General features: G+C 50.1%; 1 protein-coding gene across 1 annotated transcript; it reads right to left on the bottom strand.

Moving 5' to 3' along the window:
• Positions 1 to 51: 51 nt before the first annotated feature.
• On the bottom strand, positions 52 to 24,038 carry BACE1 (beta-secretase 1). Its single transcript, XM_060017894.1, has 9 exons — positions 23,226 to 24,038; positions 8,999 to 9,087; positions 7,277 to 7,493; positions 6,659 to 6,796; positions 5,820 to 5,954; positions 4,731 to 4,832; positions 4,221 to 4,370; positions 3,787 to 3,958; positions 52 to 2,918 (listed from the first exon to the last, which is right to left on the bottom strand). Exons 1-9 carry the CDS (start codon positions 23,475 to 23,477, stop codon positions 2,677 to 2,679), a joined length of 1,497 nt encoding a protein of 498 aa, XP_059873877.1. The 5' UTR covers positions 23,478 to 24,038; the 3' UTR covers positions 52 to 2,676.
• Between the last annotated feature and the right edge of the window lie 3,492 nt (positions 24,039 to 27,530).

The raw sequence follows: 27,530 nt of genomic DNA, 5'->3' as shown, positions 1-27,530 counted from the left end.
CATTTGGTGTGGGGGGGGGATTCATTTTTTATCTTGTAATCTTAAGATTTTATCTCCCCTTAACTTTGCAGCAGCCTTTGGGCCACTTGCAGTATTTTTCAGTATCCAATGAAAATATAGAAATTAGAAGTGGGTCTAAAAAATATCCTGTTTCTTTTCTACAAATCTTTGACACCAAAGGAGTAAAGAGAAAACAGGAGGGGATGGGGGGCTTAACTGCTTCCTAGTGAAAGCCCCTGGAAACCAGCTGCAGCAGGAAGACAGTGTGGTGGAGGGTGTGCGTGGGGGCCGGGACTCATCGTCGCTCTTTGCTCCTTCTTGTTCAGGATCAATCCGAAAGCAACAGTTAAGTTTTGGCCACCCTTGTTCTCCCTTTTCCCTCTGTCCACTGGCCTGCACTGGTACAAGCTGTGCAGACCCCTGGGGAAGGCCCCTGATGCAGGGAGTGGAGATGGGACAGTCATTTTTCTGGCATAGAATTTAAAAATAGAAATATAGAATACATATTTTTACAAGGAAGAAGCTGTTGTCTAGATTTTTTTTTTTACACTTCAGAGTTCACGGTTTCAGGGTAGAAAGGAAGAAACTGTTAAAAGAAAAATAAGTACAAGTTTTCTCTTTCAAAGAAAAAAATAGGACAATGAGACTTACTAAGGAAGGGGTTGAGTTTTATACCCTGGAAAGAGCTGGGGAAAAACCAGTTTTCCCCAACGTGGGTCGAAATTATAAAGTGGAATGTGGCATTTTCATTTCACGGTAGCGGTTCTGGAAGTTTATTTACACAGTAAGTTCCAAGCTGGAAGTGGACAGGCTCCAGTCTTCCTGTCAGTCTCTGTGGTTATGGGGTGTTCCCCGTCAGCCAAAGCAGCACCAGGTGCAGTGGGAATGAAGAGGACTCAGATAAAAAACTGCGACTCAGTATTCTTGTTTTATTGGTTTATGGCTTGTGGGCAGCTGGCCGAGGCCAGGATCTCCAGAGGCCCTCTTTGTATTTCCCTCTCCCTCATCAGGTAATTCTACGCTGTGCAGGTCCCATACTTGGAAGCAGTGTGTTGACCAGAGAGGAATAGGATCCAGTGGAATAGTAAGACAATTCAGCTCTTCCCATTAACACTGGTATCATAGTCGACTGGCTTAGAACTGATAGGGAGGAAATGAACTTGGTCCCCACTGTCTAGCCCAAGAACCAGCCTGGGTACCCAGGTACTATTAGGAGCGGGGAATAAAGAGCAGGATAGGGGCAAAGGATGGCCTCCATCAAGGGGCTCTTGTGGTGAAGGGAATTAGGAAGCCCGGAGGCTGTCATCCTTTTTCCACGCAGCCTTGATACTGAATGCGATGCTGGTGGAGCCAGAAAGCCCTGTGTTCCTGACATTCTTGGTATAATACTAGTGCCACTGTGGGATGCCTTAGCCGAATAAATGAGGGAGACCTTAGAGACAGGGAGAAGGCAACGAAACTGCTCTGTATTATGTCAAGATCTTACTACCACTTACAGCTGAACAGGAAGAACTCCAGGCAGGGGGTATAGGGCATCAACTCTATCCCTGTTGAATGAATCTTCAAGAGTCTGCTTTCAAGGATTAGATAGGAGAGGTTTCCTATCTATTCTTAGCACCTCAGCTACAAAGCTCTGGAGAAATAGGACTGGGGGAGGGGGTGAACAGGTAGCCAGGAAGACAAAGTGCAGCCCTGTTATATTTGCTCTATTCCAGCTGCTTTCCCATAGGGCACCTGGGGCTTCCAGGGTTGGGGATGTTTCAGTGCTACCAGTCACGTGTACAGTAGAAGGTTCAGGTAGGGACAAGGAATTAATAAGGTAGAAATTCATTTGTTAGACGGAACGTTTTAGTGGGCACTTTTCCTTTAAGAGAGTTAAAAAGAGCTTTTTGGCTAGAGAAGCCCTCCTTCCCATCGCACTTTTGGTCAGGCTGCAACCACAGAAAAGAAGACATTGGGAAGCAACACCCATCTTAGAAGGTGGGATTCTTATCTTGGAGATGCCGTCTAAAACTGGGACTGGCGAGCGGTCATGTTCTGGCCTTGCCTCGCTTTGATCCCAGCTTCCCTGTCTTTGCACTCCCTCTCCTTCTCCTCGTCCAGCCACCCCCATTTGTACAAATTATTTGTACAAATTATTTTTAAATTATTTTTTAATTCAAGAGGCAGTCTTTGCACCAATGTTATAGGCTTGTCTATACAGTCCCTATCTCTAAAGCAAACAGCAAACGGTGTGTCCGTTCCCGCTGACTGGCCAGCAGGGAAACAAGATTGGCCCTTTCTCTGCTAGGGTACTGCAGAGACACACACTGGGGTCACCTTACTTCTGGAACTAAGAAAAGAAGAATACTTTGGGTTGGAGAATCTAAAGGGATGGTGGACAAAGGCTCAGGGCTGAAGTTTCAAGCAGCAGAATTTCCCAACTCAAGTTTGAGGTGACCAAGGGTATTCCCGCCATCAGAGCACTTCTTTCTTCCCTCTCCTGGTTCCTACAGGTGCAGTCCCTGCAACCCACCTTGCCAGCTTTTCCTTTTCTGTCAAGGCAGAGGCATTTGTGGGTGGGTGAGGGTCTTGAGGTGCTCTGGCCACAGGTGCCATCTGTGTCTCCTCCTTGTGACCAGAGCGAACCACCAGATGTGGTCCAGGGGGATCTCTCTCTTCTGCCCGTGGGACTCCTCACTTCAGCAGGGAGATGTCATCAGCAAAGTCATCGTGCTGATGGCGCAGGCAGCGGAGGCAGCGCCACTGACACACCATGAGGCAGAGGGGCAGCATGAAGAGGGCGCAGATGGCAGCCATGACATAGGCTATGGTCATGAGGGTCGATTCATCTGTCTGTGGGATGTTGTAGCCACAGTCTTCCATGTCCAGGGTGACAAAAGGACCTTCTACCGCTGCTGTCCTGAACTCATCGTGCACTGGAGAAAGGGCAGATGTGAGTCACAGAGCAGTTTGGATCACACACCCAAAAGAACTTCCCGGGACAGGCCTTGAAACCGGCCCTGAGGAGGCCGTAGAGTCTCCCTCCTGGGAGATGTTTAGGAGCAGGACAGAAAGCCGTTGCTACGTGGAGGCATGGCTCTCCTCCAGGTCACTGGGGACAACAACCCTTTCCTGTCTACCTGTCCAATAGGACAGGGCCCTAAAAGTCAGTCATTCTAAGCTGACCAAAAAGCCAGCCCTACATATACCTAGTAAACTCACCTGCTCCTGCTGAAATTCAGTTGCAAGACCCTGCCAGTAGCATTCAACCTCGGCATACGGCAGCTGGCAGGGTCACGATAGGCCCAGCCCGCCACCCTTGGATCTAGAGCTTCCCAAGGTGCCGAGGCAGCTCTTGCTGTTCTGGGTCTCCAAAAGAGGTTGCCAGTCCAGGCGGGGGTCAGCATGCCAGGCGATACAAAAAAACCACAAGCACCGGGGCTTCCCTGGTGGCGCAGCGGTTGAGAGTCCGCCTGCCGATGCAGGGGACGTGGGTTCGTGCCCCGGTCCGGGAAGATCCCACATGCCGCGGAGCAGCTGGGCCCGTGAGCCATGGCCGCTGAGCCTGCACGTCCGGAGCCTGTGCTCCGCAACGGGAGAGGCCACAACAGTGAGAGGCCCGCGAACCACAAAAAAAAAAAAAAAAAAGCACAAGCACCGACACTAGCTTTTACACAATACGTGGACTCTGGCTTGAGGCAACGGTTACTCCCTCCCAGACTGACCTGGGCCCGGGTACCCTCACCACTGGACAGGGAGAACGGGGATAGACTGACCCCACACCCTCGTTCCTGGCTCTCTCACCATGGCAAGCACTGACAGCAAAGCCAATTCGTTTCCGGGCCCGATCAAAGACAACGTAGAAGCCCTCCATGATAACGGCTCCCATGACAGTGCCCGTGGATGACTGTGAGATGGCGAACTTGTAACAGTCGTCTTGGGATGTGGCCACATCTTCCACTGGCCGCAGGTATTGCTAAGGATAAGCAAGCAAAGAGTGAGAGTATGTCTTCCTCCACCCTTCACCCCATCTCTGCCTTCTTGGTATCGATGCCCTTAGGCTGCCCTTCCCTTTGCCAGCCCTGAGCTCCGAGAGGCTGGTTTTTCCCAGAGCCCTTTACCGCTGGATCCTCATCTATTTTGTCTTCCAAGTTCTAGGAAGCCATGCCTGCTCACTCTTTCTCAATATATCCTTTGTTCTCGTCCTGGGATCCCACTGATTCAGGCCAGGGACATACCTGTGGAAGGATGGTGATTCGGAAGGACTGATTGGTGACCTCACCCATTAGGTAGAGTGAGATGACCGGGAAAATGTTCCACGGGGTGGTGCCTGCTTGCCAGCACACCAGCTGCTCCCCGAGCCAGAAACCGTCTGGGAACTTCTCCGTCTGTGTTGATGGGAAAAGGATAAAGATGAGGAAACGGCCTCTTTCACCATCTCGCCTCTCCCATTTTCAGATAACACTTACTGGGCCCTTTACTTGCTTTTCCATGAAATATCCAAACTGGGGAAAGGTCAGCCGAAACCCAAGGCTTAGAGGAAGAGAGCAAGAGAGTAAGGCCAAAACTTTGGGCTGGGGGACTGTGTGCTGAGCAAGCTGAGGCCCATAGCAGAGAACCGTTGTTTAAGAGACCTAAGTAGAGGGATCTAAGGATAGACATCTTGGCTCTTGTGGAGGAACGTGCCTCTCACAGACTTCCCGTGACACTCTGTCATCTCTTGTACCCCTGTCCTGAGTCCCACTGACCGAGGAGGCTGCCTTGATGGATTTGACAGCAGCTTCAAACACTTTCTTGGGCAGACGAAGGTTGGTGGTGCCACTGTCAACGATGCTCTTGTCATAGTTGTACTAAGAGGGAGAAGAGAGGGTTAGAACATCAAAAGCCTTCTTGATGCCAGGCTTTGGCCAGAATTGGAGGGGTGAGGCTGACTGCTTGGGGTCCTTCCTGGGTTGGCATCCTGGCTTTGCCACTTCTTAGGTGGATCTCCTTGGGCAAGTTACTTAACATCTGTGCCTCAGTTTCCTCATCTGTAAAATGAGGATAATAATAGTACCTACCTCAAAGAGTTATTAAATAAATAAAGAGCATTAAATTAATTAATATATTTGAAGTGTTTAGGATTGTGCCCTGCACATAGGAAGCAGTCAGTACATGTTAACTCTTACTATCTTGGGTGGGTAGACATTCTCTAAATCTTGAAAATAAAAATACCTTGTATAATGCTTTTAACTTTTCATAATACGTTTGTATCTGTTCTAAGTTAACATACATGAAGAATCTAGGTAAGGAACACCCAAATAGTTTAACTGCCATTATTGGGTCTTGCTGTGTGTCAAGCACTGGGATAAACACTTTATTCACTTTCTCTATTTTCACCACCGTCTTTGGAAAAGCTGTTTTTACTTCTGTTTTGCAGGTGAGGAAACTGAGACACAAAATAGTAACTTGCCTGAGGACACATAGCTAGAGCAGAGCTAGAAACCCAGGTCTTTCTTACTCCAAAGCCAGACTCTTCTACTACGTCATGTTACACTGCCTCGCGGACGACTTGCCCAAGGTCATAAAGCAAGGCAGTGACCGGAGTCCAGATATGCTTTTTTCCGTACCAGACCTTATGCCACGCAGCCTCTGGGAAAGTGCTAAGCCAGTCCCTAGCCCCAAACCTCAGGTCCCGCCATGTGACCATTAAGCTCCTTGCTGTTCTAGGCTCAGCCCCCAACCCTCCTGCAGGTCCTGCACCTCAACCTCATCCTCCCAGCCTCATAACTCGGGGTCTGGCCTCACGCGATGTTGCCTCCCCCTTGCCTCTCCCTGCCTCCCCCAGGTTTTATTACCTCCTTGCAGTCCATTTTCAGATCCTGTCCATTGATCTCCACCCGCACAATGATCACCTCGTAATACCATTCCCGCCGGATGGGTGTGTACCAGAGGCTGCCCATGTACAGCGAGTGGTCGATACCCCCGATGATCTAGGGAGCAGAAGAGCCAGTACCCGTGTGCCAACACAGAAGGACAACAAGTCACCCAGAGGGCAAGCATAGGATCAGTCATTTCTGGGGTGGCAAGGCGCTCTGCACATCACCTTTCTCATCTTCCTGCTTCTAATCAAACCACGCCGTAAAGCGACTGATACTTTCTTAAATGTGTTAAAGGATGTGTTCAGGGGGAAAGGCTTTCCAGGATTTTTAATTGTTTCAGAATCACACAGCCCTTGATATAAAGTTATTTAAACCTAAACTGGCATAATAAATGTTGAGTGAATGATAATTTGCTTCTGTTGTAAGTTTTATTTTCTCTGCTTGTTGGAGATAGAGTTCACCAGTTGTCCTAAATGAATTAATAAATAGACTTTTAAACTCCTTACATCTCCGCCTTCTCATCATCAGACTGAACAGTCTTGACTTGAGAGGCCTTATTTTCATTTCCTTTGAAATTTTCCTAATCATCTGTCATCCTTGCCAAGTTTACCATAGGAGCCTCAAGTCCTTTCTGGAATAATGCAAGGAAGAAAAGGGTAGAAAAAGAAAAATGGAGGTGGGGAACATGAAGAGGTTTCTCTCGATTCTCAGCAGTGGAGCCCGAGGCTGTGGTGTGGCCTCAGAGGGCAGGGAGGCAGCAGGTGCTCACGTCTCTGCCCAGTGCCCGGGCCTCCCCTCTCCTAGGGCCTACTCACCATGCTCCCTCCAACTGAGGCCAGCACCTCCGACTGGTTGAGGGGGAAGCCAGCACCACAGAGCTGCAGGGAGAAGAGATTGGGCACGTGGGTCTGCTTTACCAACGAGTCAAAGAATGGCTCCAGGGAGTCGTCAGGCTGTGGCAGAGAGAGACAAGGAGTGAATCCTCGCACAGAGGGCCCTAATGGAAAGAGGAATGGGAGGGCAAAAGCAAAACTTGGGGGATGTTCCTTGGGAAAGACCATCCTGAGGTACTGAGATTTGGTGGAGAGAGGGACAGCAAGACACACTGGCAATGCAAACAGGAAAGATCTGTAGGATCGTTGATCCCCATCTGCTTAACCTGTTTCAGAGTTATGGGGGCCTCTCTTATTCTTAAAGATCTTAGCGTCAATAGAAAAGATAGCCTGTTCCTCCACCTGTCACCATAGTTCTGCCCTCTGTAGGGATGAAATTCAGACTGCCACCCTATCCACCTGTAAAGTAATTCTTTAAACTGATTTGTTTCCCTCCCTTATTCAGTTCCCTCCCCTTCTCTCCCGTAACTCCGTCCCTGTGTAGCATGCAGTGTGCAACGTTCAGGCAGAATGTCTAGGGCTAGCCCTTGTTCCTCTCACCCTGGCGATCTCAGCGTAGGCCAGCCCCAGGATGCCCTCCCAGTTGGAGCCATTGATGAAGAACTTGTCTGATTCAGTGATGGCAGCGATGTTGGCACGAACGGTGACGTTGGGGCCGTGGGGGATGCTCACCAGGTCGGTGCCCAGCTCCCCCTCCCACTTGCCCTGGGTGTAGGGCACATACACGCCCTTCCGGAGGTCCCGGTATGTACTGGACCTGTGCAAAGGAGGCAGAGATCTGTTGGGTGCGTAACCACAGCTGGTACATGGAGCCAGCATCTAACCTACTCCCAGACGCCGAATCTCATCTCGGTCATCTACATAAGACAGGATGCTGTCAGGCTGCTCAAGAGAACATCCATAGATCCTTCACCGGGAACAGAATAAGTGACCTTGCAGACAGACGTGGGGAGCTGTCTCTGGCGCTCGCTCTCCTGTGTCCGTAGCTCGTATTCCTAGATCTGGAGCTCAGGCCCTGGAAGAACAAGTCTAGGCTTTGTGTATTGTGACTGCTGCTGCTGAAGGGACAGCTAGCGGGCATCTCCCACTCCCCGCCCCCTGACCTTATCACGCTCTTAAAGAAAAGGAGCCATTGACTCTTGCTGCCTTGGGACCCAGTGGTACCATCTGAGTGGTAGAGAAAGTACCAAGCGGGTGAGCATGGAACTTCTTCAGCAAATTCTTCCAAGGAAGGAGTTTGCACGAGCACCTCAGCAGGGCGAGCAGGCAAGACGCACCACTCGGATGGAACATGCTTATCACCATGTGTCACCCCCACCTGTGTGGAATGACGCCTCTGACCAGGGCTGGTGTGTATGATGGGGGCAGTGATGGGACACGGGCAAGGAGCTGGAATGAATTCCCTTTCATGGACCCTGGCCATGCCCCCTTCCCTGACTGCTTTCTTTAGATAGGGAAGTTAAAGGGCAAGGGACCTAAGAAGGCGCCTTTGGCATTTGCCTAGAAGTCCAAGAATGGGGTGTCAGTCTCGACTCACATGTTTTCACACACACATACGCCTCAGACATTAGATGGCCTCTCGCCACTTCCTGCTTTTCTGTTAAAGGGGCTCCCAGATCATCCCTCACTGGCTCTGTTACCTTAAAAACCCACTTCCACCCTCCCTCCCACCTGTTAGCTAAGTCCAGCTGCTGGAACTCCCGGGAGGCAGGGAAGCATTTAGCTTTCAGTCCCTGATATCAGGCCAGGCAGTGGAGCCATGGAAGGCTCTTCCTTCCCTTCCTTGAACCGTGCAAAGCCACCAAGAGTAGCCCCCAGGCGAGGACACAGCGAAGGGAGCTGTCACTGCAGCCTGCTCAGCCTAGACTTAGGTGGTGGCGTCAGAAAACCAGAGCCACTGAGGGGTGTGGGTTGGAGTCCCTGGGCCTCCCAGTTCAGGCAGAGAGAAGGAGACCTCGAGACTGCACTGGGAGCTTTGGGGCTGCTCTCCTTCCTGCTTTCCCTCCCCCAGGAAGCTGCCCTATCTCGGAACTGACGCACTTCCTGGCTGTCCCTCAACTTACCCTTCCCGTAGTTTACCTCCTCAACTCTCCAGCCCCTCCACTCTTCTCTTCTGGTCACTGTTGCCTTCTTTTCCCTCCCTCCTGCCCAGCAGGAAGAAAGGCTCTGTGGAGCTGGTCTTTCTCCCTGCAGCCCTCCCCCGACCCTCCTTTGCCCTGGATCCTTGGGAAGAGCCTTCCCCCTTCCTCTCCCCGCACTCACAGCTGCCTCTGGTAGTAGCGGTGCAGGAAAGGGTGGGGGGCGGCCCCAACTGCGAAGTTACTGCTGCCTGTGTCCACCAGGATGTTGAGCTGTCAGAGAAAAGGGAGAGAAAGATGCTAGGACAGGAGGCCTGGACTCACTCCCTTCATTGTCCTGTACCCTCCCCATCCCCCGGCTATGTGGTCTTCCTTTGGAGTGTCCAGGGTGAAGCTTCCAGATGCAGGACTGCACAGGCTGGCCCTGCTAGTACCGTGACCACAGTCAGAACATGGGGTCCTGTGACGCCCTCAGCATGGCCTCAGAAACCTTGTGTCTGCTTTTGTCTTCGCTGCAGAATTGGAACATTTTCTGTGTCATCAGAGCCATATAACTGGTGTGTGTGTGTGTGTGTGTGTGTGTGTGTGTGTGTGTTTCCATTCCTATTTCTGTCTACCTGCAGATGCCCTTCCTCACTCTGTACTGGCCCAGTCTGTCTGCAGAGCTTGCCCCTTCCCCTCCTCTCTGGTTCTCCTGGGAAGCACATCACCGGCAGGCAGCCTGGCTCATCCCCCTCCAGCTCAGAGACGAGCTATTCTAGGAGCTGGCACTGACCAGGGGCACTGTGGGGACCACAATGGCATGTTGAGGCCCACGTGTTTCTGACCCTGGCTGCCAGAATGTGGCTCCCCATGAAGGGCCCCCTTCTGTCTCAGAGGTGACACAGACCTATGAGTCCCACTGTCAGAAATAGTGGGACTATAGCCAGGAGCCCTGTATGAGGTCCTGGTGAAAAGCCATCTCCTCGGGGCCCTGGTTTTGGCTCATTGAAGATGGACAGGTGTTGTCTTGCTGTTCCTTCTGTGCGGCTCCTTCTACGTCTCTTCTACTTTGTCCTCCTTCCTCCTGAGATGGCCTGACCCCTCCTCAGCCAGTCAGCCGTTTTTTTGATGCCTCCTATATCCTCACAGGCAAAAAGGAAAGGCCCCTGTCCTCAAAAACACAGCAATCTATAAAGTGAATCCTCTCTCTTTCTTTTTTTAATGAATTTATTTTTTAAATTTATTTTTGGCTATGTTGGGGCTTTGTTGCTGTGTGTGGGCTTTCTCTAGCTGCGGCGAGTGGGGGCTACTCTTCATTGCGGTGTGCAGGCTTCTTACTGCGGTGGTTTTTGTTATTGCGGAGCACGGGCTCTAGGTGCAGGAGCTTCAGTAGCTGTGGCTCACGGGCTCTAGAGCGCAGGCTCAGCAGTTGTGGCGCACGGGCTTAGTTGCTCCGCGGCATGTGAGATCTTCCCGGACCAGGGCTGGAACCCGTGTCCCCTGCATTGGCAGGCGGATTCTTAACCACTGCGCCACCAGGGAAGTCCAAGTGAATCCTCTCCTGCCCACTTGTGTGTCCTTCACCTCAGCTTCTCCTCTGACCTCAGGGCCCTCCATTTCTGCATCACCTCTCCTCAGTGCAGTGAAGTCAGCTGACCTTGGCCTTGCTGCAGGCTCCGACCTTGTCACATAGGGCAGGTCACTGTGTTTCGTCCCCTCTGCCGGATCCTCCGGCTCCTTCCTGCTCTCAGTGGTCCCTGGTAGGTCTGCTGACTGCACCTCCCCCAGCGGCCGCTCAGGCTTCCTGGCCTCCCCATGGCCGCTGTCCCCTAGCTCTCTGACCCTGCCTCCTCCCTCCTTCCCAGCCCCCACTCCTGGCCTGCCTCCCATTTCCCTCCCCGCCCCTCTGCCCCTACCTCTCCCTGGTGTCCCTCTCCCCGGTCTCTAAGCAGCCACTGGCCCCAGATGCTGTGCTTTCAGAGAATCAATAGAGCTAGAGGCACAGCAGTTCAGATTTCAATCAGCCAGGTTAATGATTAAAAAGGCTTCTTCACCCACCCACTCCCCAGAACCCGCTCTCCCACCTGCCAGGACTCTGGTCTCCGCGCCACGGCTGGCCTCAGGCTTACAGGCGCCCCTGCTATCACTGGACCCCAAAGAAAGAGGGTCTCCTCCACAGCGCTGGCGCCGGTGGTGGTAGGGGGAACCGCCTGGAGTGTGTGTACCTGGCCGGCTCTAGGAGAATCCAACCACCTTTGACACTGGAATGGAGCTGTATCTGGGGGCTCGGCTCAGCTGGTCCAGGCCCCCTCCTCCCCACTCCTCTCTGTCCTGTACGGGAGGAGCCCTCTCTGCAGGCCACTCACCCCCCCCAGCCCGGGGGCCCATCATCCCTGGTGCCCTTCCAGTTCCAGCCTTTCTCCTCACCTGAGGAAGTTCTCCCCACTCCGCCCCCAAGGGGGTCAAGCCTGGGGAGGAATGACCCCTCCCCTCCCATTGCTCTCTCTTTAAACCCCCAGCCCCAATACCAGGAATTCAAGCCACCACTGCTCTCTCTGCTGCCCCCTCTCCACCCTCCACGCACACAGAAAAGGGAAACCAAAATAAACAGTTGCCTCTTCCTCCTGAGCAAATGTCCTTCTGTCTGTTTGCCCTTTGCACTGTGATCCTGCTTCTGAGAGAAGTGATTTTGATCCTGTCCTTCCAACATTTCTATCATGAGCCCCCTGGGCAGCCTGAAGGAGGAGGGTTTGCGTGCGTCCAACCTTAGCAGACGCCCTCCCCTCTAATTTCACCCAGCAGGGGGCCGTCAGAAGACCCCTCCCCCCATCTCCCACAAGATCATTCCCACTTCGTCCATCCTGCCTTTCTACAATCCCTCCTCCTGCCTAAGGAGGATCCACCCCTCATGCCACACCCCCCCACCCCCAAATCTGGATTCTTCCTGTTGGCATTTACAAATGCTTGTCTCTTCATTTAAAAAAAAAAAAAAAATCTTTAATCTCACATCCGCCTCCAGCTACCCTCTCTCTCCTCTCCCTTCACAACCAAAGTTCTCGGCCAAGCTGTCTTCATTTCTTCACCTCCTACTCATTCCTCAACCCATTCTCAAACTGAGTTTCGCCTCTATCCCTCCCTCCACTATAAAACAGCCCTTACTACAGTTACCAATGATTTTGTGTCACCAAATACAAAAGACGGTTTTCAAATCAATCCTCATCTTGCTTGACCTCTCTGGAGCATTCAACGCTGCCGACCCCTCCCTCCTTGAAACACTCTTCCCTGTCACCCTATCCCGTGCTTTCCTCCTGCCTCTCTGATAGGATCTTCTGTCTACTTTGCAGGCTCACTTCTCAAGGCCTGGGCATTGGTCCTCTTCCCCTCCTGCTCTACTCTGTCCTTAGGCCATCTCATCCATGGCAGCGGCTACAATTACCACCTATGTCCTTATACCTCCTGAGCTTTCAGCTCTAGCCCCTTCCTCCCCTTCGAACTGCCTCAAAGACACCTCGAATTCAGGATGTCCATGGCTGACCTTACCTGGCCCTGCCCATCTGTTTTTTCTTCACAGTTTCCTACATTAGTCACCATCCATCTGTTTCATAAGTCAGCAACTTCAGAGACATCCAAACACCTTCCTCTTCTTCACATCTCCATCCAAGGCATCAACGAGTCCTGTCCAATTAACCTTCTTAAAAGTCTCCGAATGTATTCATTTCTTGCCACCTCCTTTGCCACTCCTGGCCAAGCTATCATCATCTCATCCCGGAATACCACAATAGCTTTTCAACTGATCTTGGTACATCCACTGTTGACCTCTCCAACCTGTTTCTGCACTGTGGCTAGAATGATCTTTTCAAAGCGCAGATGTGACCACGTTACCCTCCCGTGTCAATGGCTTTCCTTTGCTATTATAATAAAGACTTAAAGCTTTAACATTTCCTATAGGGCCCTTCATGGTCCAGCCCCGCCTACATAGCCAGCCTAGCTTGTCCCATACTCCCCCAAGCCCTCTGCCCACCAGCCACACTGGGCTCATTTCAGGTCCTCCAATCAGCCATGGTCCCTCCCGCAAAGGCTGTTGGTCATTCACTCTGCCTGGATTATCCTCCTTTCCACTTGCAGTTTTGTCTACTCATCTCCTATCATCCTTCAGTCTGAGCTCAAAAGGGACTTCCTAGGGACCTCCCTGGTGGCACAGTGGTTAAGAATCCACCTGGTAACGCAGGGGACACGGATTCGATCCCTGGTCCGAGAAGATCCCACATGACGTGGAGCAACTAAGCCTGTGCACCACAACTGCTGAATCTGCGCTCTAGAGCTCACGAGCCACAACTACTGAGCCCGTGTGCCATAACTACTGAAGCCTGCACACCTAGAGCCCATGCTCCACAGCAAGAGAAGCCACCGCAATGAGAAGCCCGCGCACCGCAACGAAGAGTAGCCCCCGCTCGCTGCAACCAGAGAAAGCCCGCGTGCAGCAAGAGAAGCTGCGTGCATCAATGAAGACCCAACGCAGCCAAAAAAAAAAAAAGGGACTTCCTAAGGGAGAAAGACCAGGTCATATTCTCTGATTAAAATGCTTCTGTAGGACTTGCCACTATAATGTCATACTGAATCTCATCTCCCCTTGTATCTAATTTTTAAAAAAATCCCCATTGTCTCCCTACTGGGTATCACAGTGGCTGGCAATAAGTATTTCTTGAATTAATGAATGCTTAAAGGAAAAAGGAGAAAGAGCTAATCTACCCTATTTTCGGGGTGAGGGAGGGATCTCTCAGTGGCCCCCAAACTATGGGTGTTTTTAGGTTATAGGTGTGGCTCTAGCTCAGACCTGCCTTCCTCTCGCCAGCCCCCCTGGTTTGATACAGGCAGCCCGGAGTCCTGGAGCCATCTTACTTCTTCCCTATCCCTTGGGGCCAGGCCAACTCAGAAGTCCCTGTAGAGCTTGCCTTTAGATGCCCAGAGGACCGCAGCATGGAGTCAGGGCTAGGTCAGTGCCAATCACTTAACAAACAAATATGCCCCTGGGGGCCTCTGAGGGATTGCAGCTTCATGGGAAGTGCTAACAAGCCCCACAGGGAAAGGCACACTTGCCCATTCCATCCTGCAGGCAAGGCTCCCCTGGAGGAGTCTGCAGCAATAGATCTTGGGCAATGAGACAGATGTGGAGCTGCTGAGTCCAGGGTAAGCTCTTTGTTCACAAATCCCACCTGTCTTGGCCCCAGCTCTCACTAGCAGATGGGAGTTACTTAGATTCTTCTGGGTGAAAAGAGCCTTCAGGAGTCATCTGTCCGTTGGCCTGGAGATATGGGAGCTTGTTCCAGTTCCGAAAGATCTCTAGTTATTAAGATCCACAACCTTTCTTGGCAGCCTGTGCTAGGGTCTTACCACTTTCACGCACCTCTGGGAAAGGGCTTTTTTTTTTTTTTTTTTCTGCCGTGCGTCACCATGTGGCATGTGGGATCTTAGTTCCTCGACCAGGGATCGAACCTGTGCCCCTACATTGGAAGCTCGGAGCCTTAACTGCTGGACCGCTGGGAAGTCCCTGGGAGGGGGCTTTAATTCCTCCTGCTAAAGGAAAGTCTGTTATCTTCTGTGTGGGCCTCAGAGTTTACGGGGGAAGAGCCCTTATATTCTCGTAGTATAAGCCTTTCAGCTGAAGCTGAGATGTAGGAGCCTTTCTTCCATTTCACAGAGGAGGAAACTGAGACCAAGGGTGAATAAGAACGTAACCCCTCTTACACATAAGCCACAAAGCTAGGACAAGAGCCCCTTGGCTCTGACCAAGCCCCAAGTCTTCTCTTTCATCTCCTTGACCTTCCTGTCTCTCTCATTCTCTCTCATTGGGAAAGGAAATACATGGTAGATTGTTACACTAATGAATCAGACGCCCTGTATCCATGCCCTGGTGTGATCCCCTCTGACATTGACGCTGGGCTTGGCCATGTGACTTGCTTTGACCAATGGGACATCAGCAAAGGAGGAAAGCAGAGGCTTGTTAAGTGCTCTGTGCACTGGGGAGACTGGCCTCTTGGAATGCGGCCCTGAGCTTGTACGTGAGGAGGCTCAGTCTTGCCTCCTTGAGGATGAAAGACTTCACAGAGAAAGAGGTCCAGCAGCCTGGCGTAGTCCGGCCCCCAGCCGACCCACCAGCTGAATGCAGCCACACGAGGAGCCCAGGTAAGATCTGTAGGATCACAGCCAGCCCACAGAATCCTGAGAGGCAATGGCTCTCGTCTTAGTTTGTTACACTGCATCAGATAACTGCTACAAAACTACCTGAATTAAATCCTGAGATCCTTGACTTTGGGGCACCTACCCACCCATCGGTCAACTCCAAATACCATCTCTTATCACTTTTCCCCTCTCTCACCATCAAGTTTCTCAGTAGCACAATGATCTGTCACCTCTGCATACGCCGTTTCCTTTTCTTGAAATGTTCTCTCCCCGTTCCATCTAACTTCTGTTCAATTTTCAAGTCGTGGTTTAAACATTCTTTCTCCCAAAGGTCCTGCCCTGATGCCCCCGCCCAGATTAGGTTCCTCCTCTCGTAGGTCCTCAAGAACAACTGCGCTTCTTTGCCTACCCTTTCATCCAACTTGAAACCACTTATCCAATGTCTGTCTGTCCTACACACTATGAGTTCCACAGGGTAGGGAGCACATTTCTGTGCTTATTATCTAATTCTTACCTAGCTCTCAGTAGGTGCTCTGTAGCAATTGTTTTTAACTGTAATTGCCTCATTTGCTGCAGGTCTCTGTGACTCTAGAGCCTTGCCATTAGTTCTCAGCCTCAGGGTCCTTGCAGGGGGGATTTTCAATCCGGTACTGCGTATGGTGATGATGGCAATGGATGCCCACTGTACCCACGAAACTGAGTAGCCACCCAGGTTCTTAGAGCAGTCCGAGTGATTTCAGGACTCGCTGCTCCCGGAGTCCTCTGAGTTAGCTTCATCTGCTTCCCTAAGTGGACATTCCCAGACCTGAGCTTGCCCGAGGCTGAGAGATGGGGGCAAGGAAGGACATGAGGAACCTCAAGTCAGCAGCTGGTCCTGGCTGAGAGCCAGCGCAGCACACAGCTCCTGCCTCGAACTGAGTCCGGCAACTGGGTCCCATCCAGGCTCCTCCCACCTTGACCAAATCAGCTGACCCAATGGAAATGGACTCCTTTCTCAGACATATCCTCTGCTTCCACTTCGCTCTCCAGGCTGAAGCTGGCAATCAATACCTCGGAGCAAGCAGGCTCCCTGGTGCCACTCACCCCATCTTGGGCTGTATTTTAAAAGGAATCCCAAGGTGGCTGGGTCATCCCAAACCTTATCTAGGGCAGCCTTCCCCCTTTAGACAGGATGCTCCATTTCCCCCGGGCTCAAACCCAGCTCAACTAATATCTATCAGTGCTTCCTATTCAAATGAGATGATGATGCGAATGGTCAAAAAGCTTACCTGTCTGTTCTTAAAGAAAAGATCTGAGACAATGGTTTTCAAACTTATTTTTCAAGCAGCAGAACCCTTTTGCAATCTCATTCAGGATCCCAGCATACCAAAGAGAAAAAGCAGAGATGCTCTGCTTTAGGGAGAGCTTTTATTTCTTTGTCTCCATCCCCTCCCTGTGGTGGCTCTCGAGGCGTCTCGTTAGCACCTTCAGCCTCCACGGAACCCGTCTGGGAAATCCTGCTTGGAGGGTAGCACAGCCACTGCTACCTGCTTTTCATTGTCAGACAGTTCCTGTTGTCTAACCTTGTCCCGTCCACAGGTTACAGGGGCTGTAATAGTCTCTGAGTCTGTCCTCAGGTGAGAATGAAGCTGATCTCTGGCCTAAGCCCACTTTCCTCCATGGCACCCGGTTGTGCTCAGCACATAGGTCTGTTTGCTTGAGCCATTGGGAGATGCCAGGGTTCATGCCTTGTGCTATTTGGTGAAAACTCCACAGGCGCTGGAGTCGAACAATTGGTGGGGTTCACCAAGCCTGAGAGGCCAACCAAGGAGACATCCAGCCTGTACATAGTGGGGTTACAGTGGCCAGGAGACAGGGTAGCCACTGGGCCCATCCTGCCAGGGGAAGCTCAGGGCAGCTCTAGGACCAGGAAAATGGTGTTTCCTTTCCAGAACTCCCCACTGCCCAGGCCCCCCAAGCGAGATGGCTCCCAGCAGACACAGAAGTTAGTTGGTGGGTAGGAGGGCTTCCCTGAGAGATGTTTCTCTTCCTGGATTTTCAACCAAAATTTCTGCTTAGCTCTTTACTGGAGATACCCAAGAAGGGCCCTTGACCATCTACCTTAGTGAGGGGGCACGGTCTTTCTCAATGCCTCTCTCACTCCCAGCTGAATTCTTTCTTTCCAGACCTGGGGAGGAAGAGCAAGAGATAGGTGTGAAAGGACAGCCTAAGAGTCCCAGCAGAGGCCTACGTGCAACTGAAGCCCAACCCCAGTCTCTAGGTTGCCTCCCAGTGCCTGAGGCCAAAACTGTCTTGACGGGGGCTGGGCTTCAGGGTCATCTAACTTGGAGGGTGATTCTTTGAGTTCAAAGGTTTTCGACCTTTTAAGTACCAGAACTCAATCAATCAATCAATCAAACAAACCTGGAATTCCACTGTATAAATACAACAAAAGCTGACCTATTCTGGGAGATTTGGGGGCAGGTGGGACAGGGGAGGGCTTGGTGAGGGGAAAGGTGGAAGGTACAGTCTTGCCTCTTACCTTTCTCTTAACCTCTCTCTCACCCTTGAGGTCCCTTTACAGAACCCCACAGATCTCAGTTTGAAAACCATTCTAGGGAGGGGGTCAGGAAAACCACTTGGCATCTTCATGGGTTTTGAGATCCTGAATCCTCACAGTTTTCTACTTCTCTGATCATTTTCTTTTGCTCCCTTGATCCCTCGTCTACATCCGATATTCTTTCCCTAATCGTTTTCCTCTTCTCTCTCCATTCTCTCAAACAAGTTCATTTGCTAACTTGGCTTCCACAAGCACCTCTCTACAGGTGACCCCTGAGTCTACCTGTCCAGTCCCAACTTGTCTCTTGGCTTCCAGTTCCCCATTCTCAGCTGGTTGCTGGATACATCCACAAGAATTGTCCACTGGCATCTCGAACTCAACCAACATGTCCCAGACTATGGAATGCTGGAAAGAACCAAGTATTTGGACTTGGAATCCAAAGACCAGGATTTGAACCCTAGCTCTCTTCTTCCCTTAGCTGTGTAATTTTGGGCAAACCACTTAATCCCTCTGAGACTCAGTTTCCTCCTGCCCAAAACAGACATGCTAATACCTTGCCCTTTTTAATTAAAGCAGAGTAATAAACATGGAAGTTTGGTAAACTATATTGTGCTTGAAAAGCTTGCTCCTTTTGCTGTGTGTCCTGTTGCAAACACAGTCAGAGAAGTTCAAAGGCGGGAGACTTCTTCTCTTCCCTCTCACCCATCAGGGACAGGGAACACCTGGTTGACCTGACAGGTGAATGCTGGCTCTCTGAAGACTTCTCCTCTTTTATATCTTCTTTCAGGCCCGTGTGTCCTAATTGAAATCCTTGTCTCGGACTCTAGAACATCCAAGTTATCCTGCACCCTGGAGTAGTTTTCCTAAAACCAAAATTCACGAGACCATTTCTCTGCTGCCCCCAGAATGAAACCCAACGCCCACTCAGCCTCACAGCATCCCTATCACAGCTTCCAGCTTCTTAGCATAGTTCACGTCTCTCTTTACGAAGTTTTTTCTCCCCACTCTCCAAATAGCAAAGCTTTCTCATCTTTCTAGGCCATATTCAAATGCTACCTTTTCTCGCAAGCCTTTCCTAACACTCTGTCAGAAGTAGCTGCTTCTTTCTTTATACTTCCAAGACTCACTGTTCTTCTATTTGTACCAAATGTACTTGGTCTTGTGTGATATATAGGCGTTTACATGTCTGTGTCTCACACCAAATCGTGAGCACTCCAAGGGCTGAGACTATGACGTATGCTTCTCTTTGGTAAGTAGGTGCTCAATAAATATTTGTTAAACTGAAAATTGACCATCACCAGATTTCAATCCTAACAATTAAATTATTGGCCTGTGTTTGGATGGCGATGCTTGTACTGTTATAATGAGATGATATCCTTTCATTTAAGCAAAGAGAATGAAAATGCTTTCTCCAAGATCTCCACTTCTGTACTTACAGCAGCCCATCAACAGTTCTATTGAAAGGTCTTACTCTTTATTTATTCATTTGCTCAACACTTTTTAGGTGCCTGTTCTGAGCCTGGCGCTGTCATAGATACTAGCCAAAGAGAAATAAAACACTACAAAAATTCATTAATTAAAAAAGACATTGTCCTCAAGAGCTTGGTGTTTTATGAGGGAAACAAACACAGAAACAGTGACACGTGCTCCTAAGTGTAGTAAGGAAGACGTGAGTTGGTGTCAGGAGAATGGAAGCAGGATCTCTGATAAACTCTCTCTTCTTCTCAAATAGGTGGTATGGAAGAGTAGGGAGGTCAAGGGTGAGACACGGTCTTAGCTTACTGACCTGCCAATTATTTAATCTTTCAGTCCCCATTTCTTCTGCTAGAAGCTGCAAATAGTAAGACCTTTTTATATACTGCAGGAATTACTGTAAAGAACAAAATAGTCTATGTAGAATATATTTTAAACTTTTATAGGACTTCCCTGGTGGCGCAGTGGTTACAAATCCACCTGCCAATGCAGGGAACGTGGGTTCGAGCCCTGGTCCGGGAAGATCCCACATGCCGTGGAGCAACTAAGCCCGTGCACCACAACTGCTGAGCCTGCGCTCTAGAGCCCGCAAGCCATAACTACTGAAGCCTGGGCACCTAGAGCCCATGCTCTGCAACAAGAGAAGCCACCACAATGAGAAGCCCGCGCACCACAAAGAAGAGTAGCCCCTGCTCGCCGCAACTAGAGAAAAGCCCGCGTGCAGCAGCAAAGACCCAACTCAGCCAAAAATAAGTAAATTAATTTTAAAAAGCTTTTATAAACTGTAACCATAAATACAAGGATATATTTGTACACCCATAGTCCTAAACCATCCCCTCCTGCCAACTTTCTCACAAATGGTCTTGTCATGTTCCAATTCATCCCAGATCGGAATCTTGAAATCACCTTTGACACCTTCCTCCTCACCCTTCACACCAATGTCACCGAGCCTTGCATCCCAGTCTTCCCTCCTTTTTCCACCTGATCACAGCCTCACTCTGTCCTTGTCATAGCGCTCCACACTTGGACCTTTGTGACAGAGCCTCCTGCTGCCTGCATCTCTCAGTTCCATTCTTTCTAAAATTCAGATGCCTCTTCCTAAAAGATTGCTTTCTTTGTCATTCCCCTGCACAAATAAATTCAATTTCCCCCTTATTTCTGCAGAGACCAAAGTCCAAACCTTATGGCTTGACATTTAAGGCTTTTGGCCACTTGGTTCTATCTTATTTACCCAAACCTGTAACATTAGCTGGCCTGGGTTTCTCACTGTCTCCTGAATGAACATGCATAAGCCCAAACACACATAACGCATTCTCTTCATTCACTGTGTCCTCGCTTGGTCTCAGGGGAGAGGGTGGGAAGGAGTGGACACACAAATGAAGTTGCGATCCCAGTTCGGGAGGACTTTTCTGTGCTGGGAATGGTCTCGACCCTCCTATGCATCCTTCAAGACCATGCTCGTAGCACATCTTCACGAGGCCTTGCCTGATTTTACCTCCTTCAGAGCACCTATAGGGACTTCCCTGGTGGTCCAATGGTTAGGAGTCCGCACTTCTGCTGCAGGGGGTTCCGTTTCGATGCCTGTTTGGGGAACTAAAATGCTGCATGCCGTGCAGCCAAAAAAATAAATAAATAAAAATAAACTGAAGAAAAGAACCCCTCCCTTAAAAGAATATAGATGGAAAAAATTTAAAAAAAAAGAACACCCGTAGCACTCACTCATGGTACTGCTATAAATCAATGCTTTTCAAACTTGAGACACAGCCCCTGAGGTTCTGACCTCGTAGGTGTGGAGAGGGGCCAGAGAATTTACATTTCTAACTGGCTCTGATGACAAGGTCTGGGGTCCTCACTTTGAGTACAACTGCTGCAGATTACTTTGTACAAGCACTTATACTTTCACTTCCACACTAAGCTCTTGAGGTAGAAAATGTATTTTCTGTCTCTTTGTGGATCAGTCCCCCAAAACCAGCAATGAATTGCCTGGCATATAGAAAGTGCTCCCCAAGTTTCACTGTTGCTCGTTTACAGTACTGTGCCTTTCACATTCTCATTTGGTGCTTATAACAACCCCACTGGGTCGGGAGAAAGGGCATCCTTCTCGCAGACTGCGGGGGGCAGAATCAAGTCACCACAGAGCACAGACTGGCTGGCGTTGGCTCAGGTATGGAGCCGTAAGCCAACTCATAGGGTGGCTCTAACTGGGGTCTCCCTGCCACTGGCTTCCTGGACTGGTGCTGAACTTGAAGCCCACTTTTCCCTTCTCCTAGGAAGGAGCAGGAATGGAACTGACATTTATTGGGCAATTACTCTCTGCCAGTTTCTGGGCTGGGGGATGTACATATTATCTCAGGGGTCCAGGGAAGTACAGTAATGGGATCCCCCATTTACATGTTTTACGTGTAAAACATGGAGGCTCAGAACACCCAGGTTTTTATGCTTCCTTGCAGAGCACAGAAGAGGCAGGAGTGGCCAGACAAGTAGGAGAAAGTGATTTCACATTTACTGGAGGACAAGTGGGTGTCCAGGTGCATTGTTCTAGGTGCTTTCACCTGCCTAGTCTCCTTAATCCTCACAATCACCTTCCAAAGGAGATCTCATTTCACCCATTTTTAAAGACACGGCAACAGCCTCAGAGAGGTTATATAATTTTCCCAAGGACACACAGCTGGGAAAAGGGAAAGCTGTGGGTTGTGGAGCTGGAATTCCTGGTCTCTCTGACCCCAAAGCCCTTGTTGGTCCCAGAGCCCCGTTCTGTGTCCATGTCACAGGGTCTCTGCACAATTTGCATGGTGCATCAGTAGCAGAAACGGGACTAGGAACCAGGTCCACACAGCTTCCTTCTCTCTGACAACAGCTGGCATCCTGTTGGCTCAGGCTGCTAGAGGCCTGGATTCAGGCTCTGTCCTTACACCGGTTCAAGACTGTTTACAGCACATAGGCAAGAGGAGGGGTAAGTGGGGAAGACCAGAGCCTTGGATCAGCTGAGAGGTGGGAGGTAGGCCTGGGTGGCATGGACCTCGGAAGGCTTGCTTCCATCAGGTAATTGGGAAGCGGAGGCTTGTTTTCCCCCTAGATCTGGTGTGAGAGCTGTTTAGAAGTCCAGGAAGTGTGGTGGTTCCCTCTGCCCATAGACACACTCCCACCTTCACAGACCCTCCCAAGGACAAGCCTCCCAGACACAGATCAGGGGGAGGGGGGTGGCTCAGAGATGTGCGGGCTCAGATTCAAGGTGACACTCACCAGCACACACAGAGCCATCCTGCCACCCGTGCCCGGGCTCAACCACAGAGGAGGCAAATGCTCACAGAGGGCAGCCACGGCACCCCGCGGAGGGCTGCTCATGGCACACTCCTACCCGGCCAGAGGTACAGAGGGTGAAACCTCCAACCAGCCACCTTGAGTGTACCTTGGAGGATTGTCAGGAAGGATGGGGGGAGCTGGCAGGCAGTGTTTTCTCCGTCGCTGCCATCCCCCACCCCTGAGCACCTATCAGCTCGTGGAGGGAGTCTCATGCTTAGAAGGGGGCTCTGGCTCCTTTGCTCTATGCAGTGTGTGATCTGTCCTTTCCCCAGACTCAGTTCAGTTCCCTCTGGCCAGTACTTGGGAGGCATCAGGTAGGGGAGGGACTGGAGTGCAGGATGCAAAGCTGGGGAGGAAGTAGGGGCAGGGGAAGGCAAGAGTCAGCCCGGGGCTTCTGGAGGTCACAAGGAACTCGGAAACCTTGTTTCGCTGTCCTGTGGCAGCTCAGACACGGGGAGAAAAGGGCCGGTCCAACTCCTGCCAGGATTCCTTGGTCCTCAAGATGCTGGGAACCAATGGTCAGAACCCCAGATGCCAAGATTGGGTGACCAAGATCCAGAGCAGTGGGGCTGGGAGACTCAAGCTCGGTCTGGGCTGACACCTGTTCACAGCACCCCTGTGGTTTGGACTCTTCTCCAGGTCAGGCTCCCCCCACTGATAAGTTTCTCTTGCCCCAAATCCTTCCTGAGCCATGTGTGTGTGTAAGACAGAGAGAGAGGGGAGGGCAGACAGAAGCCTGTGAGGGGAAGGGAAGTGAGAAGGGGGGCTTTGGGGCTGACTGCTGCCAGTATGATCCCAGAGGACAGGTTTGGGTGAGGGTCCCTCCAGCCCGCACCGTGCAGCCCATTTTAACAGGAGCCAGCATGCTGCACCCCCAGCCTGTCTCCCCTCGGCTCGTGCAGGAGGGAGGGTAGGGCTGGCCCGACAAGCTTACCGTCTGTGGGGGGCTGCCCACGGTCATCTCCACGTAGTAGCCCTGACCGGACTTGCCCCTCAGGTTGTCCACCATCTCCACAAAGCTGCCCCTCCGGCTGGGCTCCTCGTCGGTCTCCCGGGGCAGCCGCAGCCCCAGGGGGGCGCCCCCCAGCCCGCTTCGCAGGGGCAGCCGGATGCCAGGCTGGGAGCCGTGGGCAGGCAGCACCCCAGAGCCCATCCACAGCAGGAGCCAGGGCAGCGCTTGGGCCATGGTGGGCCCTGGCCTTGGGGCGCTCTGGGCTCACTCCAGCCTGCGACCGTCCCTGTGGCCTGACCCCAACTCTGGGTGCTGGAGGTGGCTTCTCAGGAGAGTGAACGGTGAGACATCAGGGCTCCAGCGCCTGCAGGCCCCTCGGCCAGCCCTGGCTCCAGGCTGTGGGGAGCGGGCAGGAGAGATCCACAGAGAGACAGGAGGGGAGAAGACGGATCCGGAGCCTGGCTACATCTGGCCAGCGGTCCAACCTCAACAGAGGTCCGGGAGAGGCCGGCTCGGGCCCCCCGGGGGGCTGGGCGGGGCGGGCATGGCAGGTCGGAGGCTGCTTTCCTGGTCCTCCCGGCGGGGCGGCAGCAGGGGAAGGGTCAGGGGCTCCGGGCTCCTACAGCTGCGTTTGCAGCTCAGGCCACCATAATCCCGCTCCCAGCTCCCAGGCAGCCTGGGGAGACGGAAAGACTTGTGGCAGCGGCTGTCAAAGCCAAAGGGTTTTCGCTTTTCCCTGGGATCGCTGGGAAGTGTAGTCTTCCCGTGGCAGACAGCCCGGCTTCCGGGGTTGGTGAGGGGTCTGGGATGCCCTCTGCCGAGATGGAGTCCACCCTGCAGGACCCTGGCAGGATGGGAAGGGCCATCGGGATGGAGTGGCGGCAGACCTCTCTTGTTCCGTCAGCCTTTCATTGGGCATTTCTGGAGCACCCACTGTATGCCAGGCACGCTGCCAGGCCCTGGGGCTACAGAGAGAAATAAAATGCATATGCACCGCACAAAATGATGGGGAATTAAGGAGCAGGGGTTGGGGGGACGTCTGGGGGGTCTGGGAAGACTCAGCGGGAGGAGGTGGTATTTAATTTGAACCTTAAAGAATGGGTGGAATTTCTAAGAGCAGAGATTTGCGAAGCAAGAGTAAGGGGGATAGAAGGGTATTCTACGCAGCCAAAGGAATAAGCAAGGGCAAAGGGGAAAGTGCAGGGGGCAGTCTGCCTTCACTGGAGCCTGCAATCTGCAGGGAGGTGAGAGCCAGCTGGGGCTTCTCTCAGCTGAATCCTTTTGTGCCTTTGGTGCTCTACCTGCCCTGACCTCCACCCCAGATTCTGTGAATCTTCAAGCCCATCCAGATTTCTGTGCTGGCAGTGAGCTGAGGGTAAATGGCTGTTGTCAGCTTTAAAGTGTTTTCACTCCAAGAAGTATCTTTATGTTAATAGGTAAGAGGTTAAAACGAAAAGCTTTAGAGCTAAAATAGCTTGAAGGAGAAAAGACATATGATTATATCAACATATTATTTATCAAATGTGGAAAGCTGTTGTTAAAATTCAGCAGTCCTTCTGATAAAAACCAAGGAAGAGGGACTTCCCTGGTGGCGCAGTGGTTAAGATTCTGCCTGCCAATGCAGGGGACGGGGGTTTGAGCCCTGGTCCGGGAAGATCCCACATGCCGCGGAGCAACTAAGCCCGCGAGCTACAGCTACTGAGCCCATGTGCCACAACTACTGAGGCCTGCGTGCCTAGAGCCCGTGCTCCATAACAAGAGAAGCCAACGCAACGAGAAGCCCGCACACCGCAATGAAGAGTAGCCCCCGCTCGCTGCAACTAGAGAAGGCCCCGCGCGCAGCAAGAGGACCCAATGCAGCCAAAAATAAAACAAAAACAAAAAACCCCATGAAAAACCAAGGGGAAACTTCCTAAACAAGATAACAGAAAATCATAGAAAACATAATAGTGACAGGCTAAAGTTATTACCATTAAAGTCAGGCTTAGGAAAGAGAAGGTCATTATCACTACTCTTATCCCACATAGCTTAGATCAGTCTAGTTAACTAATAAGATGAGAAAATGGAGCAAATATTAGAAAGCAAAGGATTATTATTTGCAGATTATATAATAAGGATAGAAATATCCTAACCAATACAGTGGTTAGACACAGGTTAAACAATAAAAATCAATAGATCGATATATGTATGGGAATTTTGTGTATATGATAAAGATGGCATTCATATTAGAGGGAAATAGATACATTTATTCAATAACTGTTGTTGGGACAACTGGCTACCTTTTGGGAGGAAAGAAAACTAAATCCCTAACTCATCTACAAATAAACTCCAGATAGGTCAAAGAGCTTAACATTAAAAATAAAACTACAGAAAAAAATAGAATATTTAAAAGATCTTATATTGAAGAAGTTCTAACAAAACTCAGAAGATATTTTTAAAAAAATGGACAGGCTTGACTAACATTTTTAAAACTTCTGTAGAATCAGGCTTCCAGTATTCCAATTCTGGTTCTGCCACTTAGTAACTGGGATACCCCATGCTAGTTACTTATTCTTTCTGTGTCTCAATTTTGTCATTTGAGAAAAGGGGATAACAATAGTACATACTTTGTAATGTAGGAATTAAATGAGATACTCCATGTAAGGCACTTAGAATGGTGTCTAGCACATTGTAAATGCTCAATGAAGGTTAGCTATTAGTGTTATTACCACTACAACTTCTAAGAAAAATGATGTTTACAAAGTTAAAAGATAAGTCACAGACTAGGAGACATTTGTTGCACAATAAAGAGACAAAGGGTAAATGTCTATAATACACAAAGAGCTTTTACAAGTCAATAACGCCCCCCCCCCCCCCCCCCCCGCCTGCCACGAACAACTTGGGGAAAAATGAACAAAGAATGTGAACAGGTTATTTGACAGAAATTCAAATGGCCACTAAATATATGAAAAAAGTTCAACTTCATTAATAGCAAAAGAGGGACTTCCCGGGTGGTCCAGTGGCTAAGACTCCACACTCCCAATTCAGGGGGCCCAGGTTCGATCCCTGGTCAGGGAACTAGATCCTGCATGCTGAAACTAAAAGATCCCGCATGCCACAACTATGACCTGGCACAGCCAAATAAATAAGTAAATCAATATTTTAAAAAAGTCATTAATAGTGAAAGAACACAATTAAAACAATATTTAGATAACATCATCAGAATTTTTTTTGCCTCTCACATTGGTAATATTTGGTGTTGGTGAAGGTGTTGGTTGGACTGTAAATTATTCCATTTTTAGAGAGAAATTTGGCAACGTCTATTAAAATGTAAAAAATGTAAACTGAGCAGTGTCACTTCTAGGATCCTATCCAACAAAAATCCAACAGTATTTCAGCATTGTGTACAACATCAAAACTTTGGAAGCAAAAAAAAAAAAATTACCAATAGGGACATGAGACATTCAATCAACTGAGTCTTATGTAACCATTATAAAGAATGGAGTAACTTCTTATGAACTCACCTTGGAAGATGTTTATGACATGTTCAATGAAAAAGGTAAAGGGACTTCCTTGGTGGTCCAGTGGTTAAGACTCTGTGCTTCCACTGCAGGGAGCACAGGTTCGATCCCCTGGTCGGGGAACTAAGATCCTGCATGCTGCATGGTGCAGCCAGAAAAAAAAAAAAGAAAGCCTATTGTAGAACAATATGTACATTATGATCTCATTTCTATAAAAATTAAAAAGTATGCACATGTGCATATACATGTATGCATATAAATTTATATCTGCATAAGAATTAAAAAGCCTTCAGCAAAGGTGGGAACCCAAATGTCAACAGTGGTTTCCTCTAAAGTGTGGAATTCCTTCCCTCCTTCTTTTGCTCATTCATTCATTCAGCAAATGTGTTGAATGCCTAATACATGTTAAAGGCTGTTTTTGGCACTGTGGACACAACAATAACTAAAATAAACAGAATCCCTATCTTCATGTAGCTTACATTCTAATGCAGGGAAACAGACAATAAATAAATAAAATACATAGCATTTCAGATGGTGATATGTGCAATGGGGGAAAATAAAGCAGAGAAGGAAGATGGAAGGGCAATTTGCAATTTTTTTTTTAAATAAACTTACCTATTTATTTGTTTTTGGCCGCATTGGGTCTTCGTTGCTGTGTGTGGGCTTTCTCTAGTTGCGGCCCACGTGCTTCTCATTGCGGTGGCTTCTCTTGCTGCGGAGCACAGGCTCTAGGTACATGGGCTTCAGTAGTTGTGGCTTGCGGGCTATAGAGTGCAGGTTTAGTAGT

Source organism: Delphinus delphis, chromosome 8 (assembly GCF_949987515.2).
Source record: "Delphinus delphis chromosome 8, mDelDel1.2, whole genome shotgun sequence".
Taxonomy (NCBI): Eukaryota; Metazoa; Chordata; class Mammalia; order Artiodactyla; family Delphinidae; genus Delphinus; species Delphinus delphis.
Note: the sequence above shows the minus strand (reverse complement) of the source record. Positions and strands in the feature narration are given on the sequence as shown.